The sequence below is a fragment of the Heterodontus francisci genome, chromosome 33 (genome assembly GCF_036365525.1).
Source record: "Heterodontus francisci isolate sHetFra1 chromosome 33, sHetFra1.hap1, whole genome shotgun sequence".
Taxonomy (NCBI): Eukaryota; Metazoa; Chordata; class Chondrichthyes; order Heterodontiformes; family Heterodontidae; genus Heterodontus; species Heterodontus francisci.
In genome coordinates this window covers 26,053,252-26,065,460 of record NC_090403.1, presented here as the reverse complement: position 1 = coordinate 26,065,460, position 12,209 = coordinate 26,053,252, and the positions used below count along the sequence as shown (strand labels likewise).

Sequence of the window (12,209 nt, the reverse complement as noted above, 5' to 3'; positions counted from 1 at the left end):
TAAGGTGGTGCAGGGGTTGACAATCAAAAGGCCTGCTTTGTCTTGGATGTTGTTAAGCTTCTTGAGTGTTGTTCGAGCTGTATGCATCCACGCAAGTGGAGAGTATTCCTTCACACTCCAGACTTGTGCCTTGTAGATGGTGAAAAGGTTTTGGGGAATCGGGAGGTTAGTTACTTGCTGCAGATTACCTAGTCTCTGACCTGCTTTTGTAGCCACAGTATTTATACAGGTGGCTCAGTTAGGTTTCTGGTTAGTGATAACCCCGGAATATAGATGGTGAGTGATTCAGCAATGGTGATGCCATTGAATGTCAATGGAGGCAGTTAGATTCTCTCTCGTTGGAAATGGTCGTCGTCTGGCACGGATATGTTACTTGCTGATAATCAGCCCAAGCCTGAATGCTATACAGGTCTTGCGGCATGCAGGCACAGACTGATCGTTGATGAAGTAGCTGAAGATTGTTGGGAGAGGACACTGTCCTCAGGAGCTCCTGTAGCGATGTCCTGGGACTGAAACAATTGGTCTCCAACAGCCACACAGTCATCTTCCTTTATGATAGGTATGATTTCTGCCAGTGGAGAGTTTTCATGTTAACTCACATTGCCTTCAGTTTAACTAGGACCCCTTGATGCCACACTCGGTCAAATGCTGCCTTGACGTCAAGAGCAGTCACTCTCACCTCGCCACTGGAGTTCAACTCAAGTCTGTAATGAGGTCTGGAACCAAGTGGCCCTGGTGAAACCCAACCTGAGCATTGGCAAGCAGATTATTGGTGAGTGAATTGGTCGCAAAATCGCCAACACCTTCCATTACTTTGCTGATGATTGAGAGCAGACAATTGAGGCGGTAATTGGCTGATTGGATTTGCCCTTCTTTTCTGGACAGTACATACTTGGGCAATTTTCCAGTTTATCAGGTAGGTAGATATCAGTATTGTAGCTGTACTGAAACAGCTTGGCTAGGGGCATTGCTGGTTCTGGCACACACATCTTCACAACATTACATCTGGAATGTTGTTCGGGGCTTTAGCCTTTTGCTGTATCCATAGCACTTAGTCGTTCCTTGTATCATTTGGAAGGAATCAAATTGACTGAAAACTGGCATCTGTGATGGTGGGGCTCAAGAAGAGGCTGCGATGGATCATCCACTCGGCTGGTTGCAAATGCTTCAGCCTTGTATCTTGCATTCATAAGCTGGGCTCCGCCATCATTCAGGATGGGGATTTTCATGGAGCCTCCAGTTAGTTGTTTAATTGTCCACCACCATTCATGATTGGATATGACAGGACTGCAGATATTTGATCTGATCCTTTGGTTATGAGATCACTTAGCTCTGTCCATAGAATCCTTTTTCCGCTGTATAGCAAGCAGGGATTGCTTAGGTCTGTCTATAAAATGCTGTTTCCGCTGTATAGCATGCATGTAATCCTGTGTGCAGCTTCAGATTAGCATGTTATTTTTAAGTATGTCTGGTGCTGCTCCTGGCACGCTGTCCTGCACTCCTTTGATCTGGCTTGATGGTAATAGTAGAGTGGAGGATATGCTGGGCTATAAGCTTACAAGCTGTGATTGAATACAATTCTGCTGCTACTGGCCCTCTGTCTCATGGATGCCCAGTTTTGAGCTGCGAGATCTGTTCTGAATCTATCCCATTTGGCATGCTGGTAGTGCCACACAACACAGAATCACAGAATAATACAGTGCAGAAGAGGCCTTTCGGGCCATCGAGTCTGCACCGATGCATTAAAGACACCTGACCTGTCTACCTAATCCCATTTGCCAGCACTTGGCCCATAGCCTTGAATGTTATGACGTGCCAAGTGCTCATCCAGGTACTTTTTAAAGGATGTGAGGCAACCCGCCTCGACCACCCTCCCAGGCAGTGCATTCCAGACCAGCACCACCCTCTGGGTAAAAAAAGTTCTTCCTCAAATCCCCCTTAAACCGCCTGCCCCTCACCTTAAACTTGTGTTCCCTCGTAACTGATCCTTCAACTAGGGGAACAGCTGCTCCCTATCCACCCTGTCCATGCCCCTCATAATCTTGTACACCTTGATCAGGTCACCCCTCAGTCTTCTCTGCTCCAGCGAAAACAACCCAAGCCTATCCAACCTCTCTTCATATCTTAAATGTTCCATCCCAGGCAACATCCTGGTGAATCGCCTCTGCACCCCCTCCAGTGCAATCACATACTTCCTATAATGCGGTGACCAGAATTGCACACAGTACTCCAGCTGTGGCCTAACCAAAGTTCTATACAACTCCAACATGACCTCCCTGCTTTTGTAATCTATGCCTCGATTGATAAAGGCAAGTCTCCCACATGCCTTTTTCACCACCCTATTAACCTGCTCTTCTGCCTTCAGAGATCTATGGACAAACATGCCAAGGTTCCTTTGTACCTCGGAACTTCCCAGTATCAGGCCATTCATTGAATACTTCCGTGTCACATTACTCCTTCCAAAGTGTATCACTTCACACTTTTCAGGGTTAAATTCCATCTGCCACTTTTCTGCCCATTTGAGCATCCTGTCCATATCTTCCTGTAACTTCCTGTAACCCAAGACACTCAACCTCACTGTTAACCACTTGGCCAATCTTTGTCATCCGCGAGCTTACTGATCCTACCCCCACATAGTCATCTATGTCGTTTATATAAATGAGAAACAATAGGGGACCCAGCACAGATCCCTGTGGTACGCCACTGGACACTGGCTTCCAGTCACTAAAACAGCCGTCTGTCATCGCTCTCTGTCTCCTACAGCTAAGCCAATTTTGAATCCACCTTATCAAGTTACCCTGTATCCCATGTGCATTTGCTTTCTCCCACGTGGGACCTTGTCAGAGGCTTTGCTGAAGTCCATGTAAACTACATCAACTGCACTACCCTCATCTACACACCTGGTCACATGCTCAAAAAATTCAATCAAATTTGTTAGGCATGACCTCCCTCTGACAAAGCCTTGCTGACTATTCTTAATCAAATTTTGCCTCTCCAAGTGGAGATAGATTCTCTCCTTCAGAATTTTCTCCAATAGTTTCCCTACCACTGACATGAGACTCACTGGCCTGTAGTTCCCTGGCTTATCTCTACAACCTTTCTTAAATAGTGGGACCACATTAGCTGTTCTCCAGCCTCTGGCACCTCCCCCGTGGCCAGGGAGGAATTAAAAATTTGGGTCAGAGCCCCTGCAATCTCCACCCACGCCTCCCACAGCGTCCTGGGACACAAATCATCCGGACCTGGAGATTTGTCCACTTTTAAGCCTGACAAAACCTCCAATACCTTGTCACTCCCTATGACAATTTGCTCAAGAACCTCACAGTCTGTCTCTCTGAGTTCCATATCTACTTTCTCATTCTCTTGGGTGAAGACAGATGTGAAGTATTCATTCAACACCCTACCAATGTCCTCTGGCTCCACCCACAGATTTTCCCCTTGGTCCATAATGGGTCCTACTGTTTCCCTGGTTATCCTCTTCCCATTGATATACTTATAGAATATCTTGGGATTTTCCCTACTTTTATCAGCCAGAGCTTTCTCATATCCCCTCTTTACTCTCCTAATTGCTTTCTTAAGCTCCATCCTACACTTGCTGCACTCCACTAATGCTTCCGTTGATTTGCTCTCCTTGTGTTTGCTAAAAACATCTATTTTCCTTCTCATCGTACCCTGAATGTTTCTGGTCATCCATGGTTCTCCGGGCTTGTTGCTCTTACCTATTACCCTGGAGGGAACATGTTGGGCCTTTACCCTCCCCATTTCCTTTTTGAATGCCCCCCATTGCTCTTCTGTAGATTTCCCAACGAGTAACTCTTTCCAGTCTACCTTGGCCAGATCCTGCCTTATTTTACTAAAATTCGCTCTTCCCCCAATCCAAAACCTTTTTTTGCAACTTGTTTATTTCTTTCTCCATAACAAGCTTAAATTGTACCATGTTGTGGTCGCTATCACCAAAATGCTTCCCCCACCAACACATCAACCACCTGTCCGGCTTCATTCCCCAGAATTCGGTCCAGCACTGCACCCTCCCTAGTTGGATCCTCTACATATTGAGCTAAAAAGTTCTCCTGTATACATTTTAAGAACTCCACTCCATCTAAGCCCTTAACACCATGACTATCCGAATTAATGTTGGGAAAGTTGAAATCACCTAATATAATTACCCTATTATTTTTACACACCTCTGCGAATTGCGCACATATTTGCTCCTCAATTTCCCGCTGACTGTCTGGGGGGTCTATAATAAACACCTAGCAATGAGGCTGTGCCTTTTTTATTCCTAAACTCTACCCATAAAGCTTCATTTGATGCCCCCTCCAAGATATCATCTCTCCTTACTGCAGTAACTAACTCCTTAACTAATATTGCAATGCCCCCTCCTCTTTTACCCTCTCCTCTGTCTCGCCTGAAGATTCTATATCCCGGGATATTGAGCTGCCAATCCTGCCCCTCCCTCAACCATGTCTCCGTGATGGCTACTATATCACAATTCCACGTGTCAATCCTTGCCCTTAACTCTTCCGTTTTACCTGTAATACTCCGAGCATTAAAGTAGAGGCCATCCATTCTGGTCTTACTCCCTTGAAACTTACTTCCGCTGTATTCCCTCTGACTTGTTTGCTTTCCTGTGTTTAGCTGTGTCCCTATTCTGCTAGGAGTCTGCGTCCCCTCCCCCTGCCAAATTATTATAAACTCCTCCCAACAGCACTAGCAAACCCGCCAGCAAGGATGTTAGTCCCTCACTGGTTCAGATGTAGACCGTCCTGCGTGTACAGGTCCCACCTTCCCCAGAAATGGTCCCAGTGGTCCAGGAATCTAAAACCCTCCCTCCTGCACCAACTCTTAAGCCACGTATTCATCTTTGCTATTCTCCTATTTCTATACTCGCTAGCACGTGACACTGAGTAATCCAGAGATTACAACCCGAGAGATCCTGCTTTTCCGTCTACTGCCTAACTCCCTGAATTGTTGATGCAAGACCTCATCCCTCTTTCTACCTATGCCATTGGTACCAACATGTACCATGACCTCTGCCTTATCACCCTCCCCCTTCAGGATGCCCTGCAGCTGTTCAGTGACATCCCGGACCCTGGCACCAGGGAGGCAACACATCATCCTGGAGTCACGTTGACGGCCTCAGTAGCGCCTATCTGTTCCCCTGACTATAGAATCCCCTATTATTATTGCTCTTCCTCTCTTTCCCCCTTCCTGTGCAGACAGGCTGCTTGTGGTGCCAGAAGCTTGGCTCTGTCCGCACTTCCTGGAGGAACCAGCCTCATCAGCCTCCAAAATGGAATACTAGTTTGCAAGCAGGATCCCAGAGGACTCCTGAACTACCGGCCTGTTTCTCTTGGACTGCCTGGTGGTCACCCATTCCCTTCCTTCCTCAAATTCCTTCAGCTGCGGTGTGACCACCTCTCTAAACATGCTATCCAAGATGCTCTCAGACTCGTGGATGCTCCACAGTGTTTCCAACTCTGAAACCCGAGCTTCCAGGAGCTGCAGCTGGACACACTTCCTACACACATGCTGGTCCCGGGGACTGGAAATGTTCCCGGATTCCCACATGCAGCAAGAGGAGCAAACCACGGCTTTAAGCTCTCCTGCCATGACTAAACCTTTAAATTTAAAACTTTAGAAGACTATTATAATAAAAAAAAATCAACTAAGTCTTGCTAAAACAATGACTTACAATTCAATCCAGTTTGAAAAATACTCACCAGGACTTACTCACCAGTCAGCTGTGCTCTTTGGAAACTCTCGGCTCCCCTTATGCTTTGAGGACCGGTAGGAAATGAAAGGAGCTCCTCGCTCCCTCCTCACCAAACTCCCACTTTAGCACTCTAATGCAGCCCCAAATCAGCAATCCAGTGCAAACCAATGGAGGATGTTCTCAGTAGGTTTTTTAGGACAATCTGGTAGTGTCAAGGTCACCATTGCTAAGACTAGCTTTTAATTCCAGATTTATTTAATTGATTGAATTGAAATTCCCCAGCTGCCGTATTTGAACTCCTGTCTCCAGAGCATTAGTGCAGGCCTCTGGGTTACTAGTCTAGTAACATTATCACTGTGCTACCATTCCCTTAATGCCACATAAGATGGAGGATGTCCTCGGTGTGAAGACGGGACTTTGTCTCCACAAGAATTGTCCGGTCGTCACTCCTACCTAAACTATTGTGGGTAGATGCATCGGTGTGGGTGAAATCAAGTAGGATTTCCCCCCCATGTTGGGGGTCTCACCACATGCCAAAGGCCCAATCTGGCAGCTCAGTTAATTGTGATTCTACTGAGTTGCTGTTGGTGAGTGCTGACATCCCCCACCCAGAGTATATTCTGGGCCCTGGCTACCCTCAGTGCTTCTTCCAAGTAGTGTTCAACATGGAGGAGCACCAGTTCATCAGCTGAAGAATGGCAGTAGGTTTCCTTGCCCATGTTTGACCTAATGCCATGAGACGTCATGATGCCGGAATCAATGTTGAGGACTCTCAGGGCCTCTCCTTCCAACTGCATGCCATTATGCTGCCACCTCTGGGGATGGAGGACTCTGGGACATTGGCTATAAGGTATGATTCTGTGAGCATGACTGCGTCAGGCTGTTACTTGAATAGTCTATGTGACAGTTCTCCCAATTTTAATACAAGTCCTCAGATGTTAGTGCGGAGGACTATGCAGTGTTGATTGGCTGGGTGTGCATTTGTTGTATCTGGTTCGTCAGGTTTTATTCTTAGACTTTTTTGTATCTAACTGCTACAAAACTGAGTGTCTTGCTAGGCCATTTCAGAGTCAATCACATTGCCTTGGGTCTGCAGTCACATATAGGCTGGACCAGGTAAGGATGGCAGAGTTTCTTCCCTAAAAGACATTATTGAACAAGATGGGTTTTTATGATAATTGAGTAGTTTCATGGTCACCATTATTGGTGCTAGCTTTTTATTCCAGATTTATTTAATTCACTGAATTTAAATTCCCCAGCTGGTATGGTGGGATTTTAACTCCGGTCTCTAAATCATTAGTCCAGTAACATAACTACTGTGCTACAATCCAATAATATGAGCTAATAGCTGTAACATTGAGCTGAAAATTACAAGCTTGCAGGTTTATCCAATCCCATTTACTTCCTATTCTTTCAAACTCAGTGTTGGTGTTCCATGTTCCCTATTTCTGTATGTAATCCAATGGACAGAGTTTACAAACATGATGATTGTGACCTGAATGGTAGGAGCATATCTTTTTTGCTTTTTTTTTCAAGAATTGAGTGAATACTCCTGTTGTGAATGAGACTAAGTTAATTGCAGTACTCTTAATGATAACCCTTTTGAGTACTGCAGTGCTAATTCTATGCCCATTTTTTTTCAACTCATAAATTTTATGTTCAAGTTGAGGAGTGTTTGGACGCATTGTGTTTGCATGAAGCAGTGCCAAGTCATATGCAGCAAAATTAGTTGCAAATTAAAGCTGCACATCTACTCTGTGCAAACAATGTGCTTCAGCCTCACTCTTTCAAAATATCCCTTAAAGCTCCAATGCCGCATTTTTGCATTGCTTTATGGCTTCTCCGAGTGCAACTCCACATGAATGCTGAATTTAGAGTAGTTTTGTACTCTGGACCTATACCCAATAAGAAATGGATTGGGAATTATCATTTCACTCAGGCACTCTTACAGATAGCAGAGGGAACAGATTTGCATCCCATCAATTGGGACTGTATTTGAATCCAAGTCCCAGAGGCAAGTGTATCATTTTAGGTTGTATACCTCAAACTACGCATTCATTCGGATGAATATTGGACCACATGCTATGCAATGCCATTCTTTTTCCTTTGAATGTAGGTCAAATAGAATATACCCTTAAAAAAAAGAGAAAATACATTGACATCCCTTTAAGAACTATGGGACAGCCATATTGATGGCTGAGGCCTAATACTATATTAAACCCTTAAGTATTTGTATTATTGATGTGCTTGTATCATTGATCATATCTCACAGCCTTTTATTTATTTGTTTTACTGCACTGTATTGCAGGATCATTTACTAACCAAACCTTTGAACTTTTTAGCAGTGAGAGATTCTGTTTTCTCTCTCAAATCAATTTAACAGGGCAATCAAAAGATCAAAAAGTTAAACTCTAATCAGGTAATCTTAGTTTTAATTGCATATTTGAGTTGCTACAATTACTGCATCTATCTCATTCAAGTTTGTTTTATTACTGATATTGCCCAATTATATTCTTATGGGGTGGCGCAGTGGTTAGCACCGCAGCCTCTCAGCTCCAGCGACCCGGGTTCAATTCTGGGTGCTGCCTGTGTGGAGTTTGCAAGTTCTCCCTGTGTCTGCGTGAGTTTCCTCCGGGTGCTCCAGTTTCCTCCCACATGCCAAAGACTTGCAGGTTGATAGGTAAATTGGCCATTATAAATCGTTCTTCGTAAATTAGAATTAGAAGTAGAATATTACAGCGCAGTGCAGGCCCTTCGGCCCTCGATGTTGCGCCGATCATCTGACCTACCCTATTCCATTTACATCCATATGTCTATCCAATGACCACTTATAGGTAGGTGGTAGGGAAATAAAGGGACAGGTGGGGATGTGGTAGGAATATGGAATTAGTGTAGGATTAGTATAAATGGGTTGTTGATGGTCGGCACAGACTCGGTGGGCCGAAGGGTCTGTTTCAGTGCTGTATCTCTAAATATATATAGAAAAACTCAGACATGTTTATTGTAAAGAGCACTTCTGTGATATTGGAACTCAATTCGACAATAGATACAGGTCTTTCTGTCAAATGAATCATGCAGTTTATAAAATATAAGCTTGGCAACAATACTTTTTAGTGCTTCACTTCAAAATACTTTAGTTTGCTCTCTTTATTTTCATTCGAACGCATTCTGTTGAATATTGATTCCACTTTAATCATTTTTTTTTTATTTTTGATTTACTTGACAGGCCTGTTTTCTATACTTACTTTTAACTTCACTTTTTTTAAGGATGGCTTTCTGCCCTGCTCTGCTGCATCCAACCAAACATGGCATCTTTCTGTCTGGCCCACTGTCTGGCCCTCATCCTCCACCTCCCACCCCAGCAGCCATGCAACATCAAGTGGCAAGCACCATTACTCTCTGACCTACTATCTCCTTAATATTTTTTTATTTTCCTGATTGTACACTTCCTAGCTAAAAGGTGTCGGATGGCTAGGAATCAGTAACGTCTGAGGCAGGTAACAGAAGTTTCATTGTCGGGTAAACTAGTTTTATATTTGAAGATACAAGAGAAAGGGTTGGTGGTGTTTGAAAATAAAGTATGGAACATCGGAGCTCTTTCATTTTTGAATTCCAATTTTATTTCTGTAACTTCCGCGATTAATGTGTTTAAAAACATTACTGTCCCAGAAAAAATGAACACGTTAATCGTCAAAATTAACTGCAATTAATTGACAGCCCCACAAATGATCAATTTTTTCCTTTCACTACTCAGGTGCAAAGAGTGCAGGACTGTCTTCCACAAGATTTGCAAGGCTGGGGTCCTTTCATGTCCACGCTGTGTGCGCAAACAAAGGTATCAGGAGTTCAAAATGGAGCGTTAACACTTGGTCTGCATTGAAGACCAAATGCGTGGGATAAAGGAGATGAGCTCTCTACTGTGTATAGATCTTCAACGAATTTCTGCAGCTTTCAAGGGTAACACAACCCTGATCAAAAATGGTGCAGTATGAACTTATCCACAACCATTTCCGAAAGCAGAAACTCCTCATCCACTTCCTTTCGAGAGAACTATCAGGCACCTACGTACCTCACGCTTAGGTGTGTGGTGCTTTTTCCTCTGTAATGAGGCTGATGTAGATTGAGTTTAGACACTGGTGCACTGCTAAGATGGGATCTGTTATTAAGAAGGTTGCCTGCAGCTGGAGTTCAACCTCACCCACTTCATATATGTTGGTAGAACATGTTCAACTTGTAGATTTCCATCTTTTGTTATGCTTCAATTATTTTTGAATCCATACATGTAGATTTGTTCAAACATGTAAACTATATCACCAGTTTGTGAGAATATTAAGTGTACATCGCATGTACAGTATATATACATATGGTATTCACAGATGAAAATAACTATATAAAGATTTGTTAGACTTTGCTTCGAATTGCACTTTGCAAACTAGCCCTTGTAAATACACAAGGAATATTTGAATTTTCACCTGTACGGCAGGATGTCTACTGTACTTTAACACTCGTGCCAAAAGGGTGTGTGCACTTTTCTTGCTAATCAGAGATTTCATGTCTGTTTTCTTTTGAGTTTTTTTTGTTTTTAAGAGATTAACAGTGATGCAGATAACAGGTTTCCAAACCAATTAACTTGAGATCGTTCATTTGAGTTACTGATCATTATGATCCTCATGCATTTGTATCAGGTAGCTAGATTCATTTTAATAACATCTTATAAAACATTCTGCGTAAATCAGTGCAAATTTAATCTTTCCTATCTGTAGTTTATGAAATTATGCTTCTTTTCAATGGGAATCTGCAGCCATTTTGGGCCAATTTAGATGGGAAAGTACAAAGGTGCTAAGCTGCAGCACTTTTTAAAATCTTCAATACCAAAAGCATTCAAAATGAAAGTTGATGCACCACGTAACACTTGCGTTTGTGAACTAACTTGCCTTTGTGGGCAGCTTGGTGCAAATAATTCCTGTTCTGTGTTTAAATCTGTCTGCCATACAGAAATGTTTATAATTCTGGCAGACATATCTGGACTTTTGTGCATCATTATAGAAAAGAAGAATTCCAGAAGCAGCAAAGGTTTACAGAGCTGTTTAATTGCACAGAGATTCAAAACTACACAAGAATATTGGATGCTTCAAAACCATCCTGGATTTATTATGGCTTGTGTTACAAGTTTGTAAAGCTCCTTGTGGTCTTCCAACTTTAGCAGGACATAACAGCCATAAAATATTCTTAAATTTTGTACTTTTTTGTATTTTCAGCTTTTTGGCATTACAGACTTAATGCTTTCATTGCAATCAAAGATCATGACTAGATTTACTAAACACTGACTATAGACATTTCTATTTTCTTAACAAAATATTGTCATTAAAGGTTTGATTTTTAAACATGTAAAGAATGTTTGGGGCTCTAATTTAAATTCAAAAGTGTGTGACGATCTTAACAAAAGGGTTGAACTAAGGTTCCACCTGTTTTTTTACTGAAGGGTATCATTTGACTGGGTTTTCACTTTTTTTTCACAATTCAGAATTCTAGAACAAGAGCTGCTTTGATGTTGACAAACATTATCTTCAATTACCTGACGCCAACTATCCCAAATGAAACTAAATAGTGAAAAGGTCTGGCTGTGTGCATTGGCTCCAATGCCCTGTCAGTGCTGCCTGCTCTTGTTCTGGCTGGTGTGCTCGCTCTCGAGCAGCCTGGCTCCAGCACACCTCCGTCTCTCATGCTCTCTCTGGCGTGCCACCTTCTCTTCACCCCCTTCCCCATCAGAATTTAACATTTTACTCCTTCATTTCTCTTCGGTGATCACGAGGAGGAGGGGCATGTATGGATGTGGTGACTATGCTGGTTCCCCTTTTTCGATTATTTTTGCTAAACAGAAAACCTCTGGCAGCCACCTCCTGCTCCCAGCAGAAATCAGCAGCTAGTCACATGAGGAGTAAATCATATTCATCTCAAAGTATGAACTGGACAAATTTGCTTCAGTTGAATTGAAATTATTTGGACTTAAACATTGGGGTTTATTCTCGCATTTAATGTAGTGGTGAACAACTGGTGTTTCAGTAAATTTAAAAGACACTACCTGGCTTCAAATACTGCAAACCTGAAGTATTTACACATTTATAGACAATATATATGAATGAACTGAGCATGATCTAAAGGTAATGTAATAATTTAAAGCAGTTTATGCATAAATTGGAATGATCTGCAGGTTGTGAATGGAAGTGTCTGTACTACATTTGAACAAGGATGATTAATGCTACCCAGGAAGCATCAGCTTTCAAGGATGACACCCAGGATCAATCATCCTTCAAAGGAATGTAAACAGATAATTGTACAATTATCAATAATGTTTGGGATTATATTCTCCATTTCTAGCAAGTGGATGTTTCCATTTGGGTTGAAGTCTGTCTTCAGGATAATATTTGCAGTGGCTTTGATCATTGATGATGCCCAGGATTGATCATAAAGGAATTTCTGACTTCTTGCACCT

The 12,209-nt window shown here is 42.7% G+C and overlaps 1 protein-coding gene across 5 annotated transcripts in view; it reads left to right on the top strand.

The window, feature by feature from the left end:
• The window catches only part of plekhm1 (pleckstrin homology domain containing, family M (with RUN domain) member 1), a 77,370-nt gene extending 66,092 nt beyond the window's left edge, over nucleotides 1-11,278 (top strand). For 2 of the 5 annotated variants that reach the window (XR_010969056.1, XR_010969058.1), the window contains exons 12-13: nucleotides 8,984-9,213; nucleotides 9,471-9,552. Coding sequence is in view for 1 of the 5 variants with exons in the window: in XM_068013213.1 (XP_067869314.1) it covers nucleotides 9,471-9,579 (109 nt within the window). In the remaining 4 variants the exon portion in view is untranslated. Of the gene's footprint in view, nucleotides 1-610; nucleotides 773-8,983; nucleotides 9,214-9,470 lie in introns of all 5 variants that reach the window. The other 3 variants (XR_010969059.1, XR_010969057.1, XM_068013213.1) reach the window with 3 other exon arrangements.
• The last annotated feature ends 931 nt before the right edge of the window (nucleotides 11,279-12,209 follow it).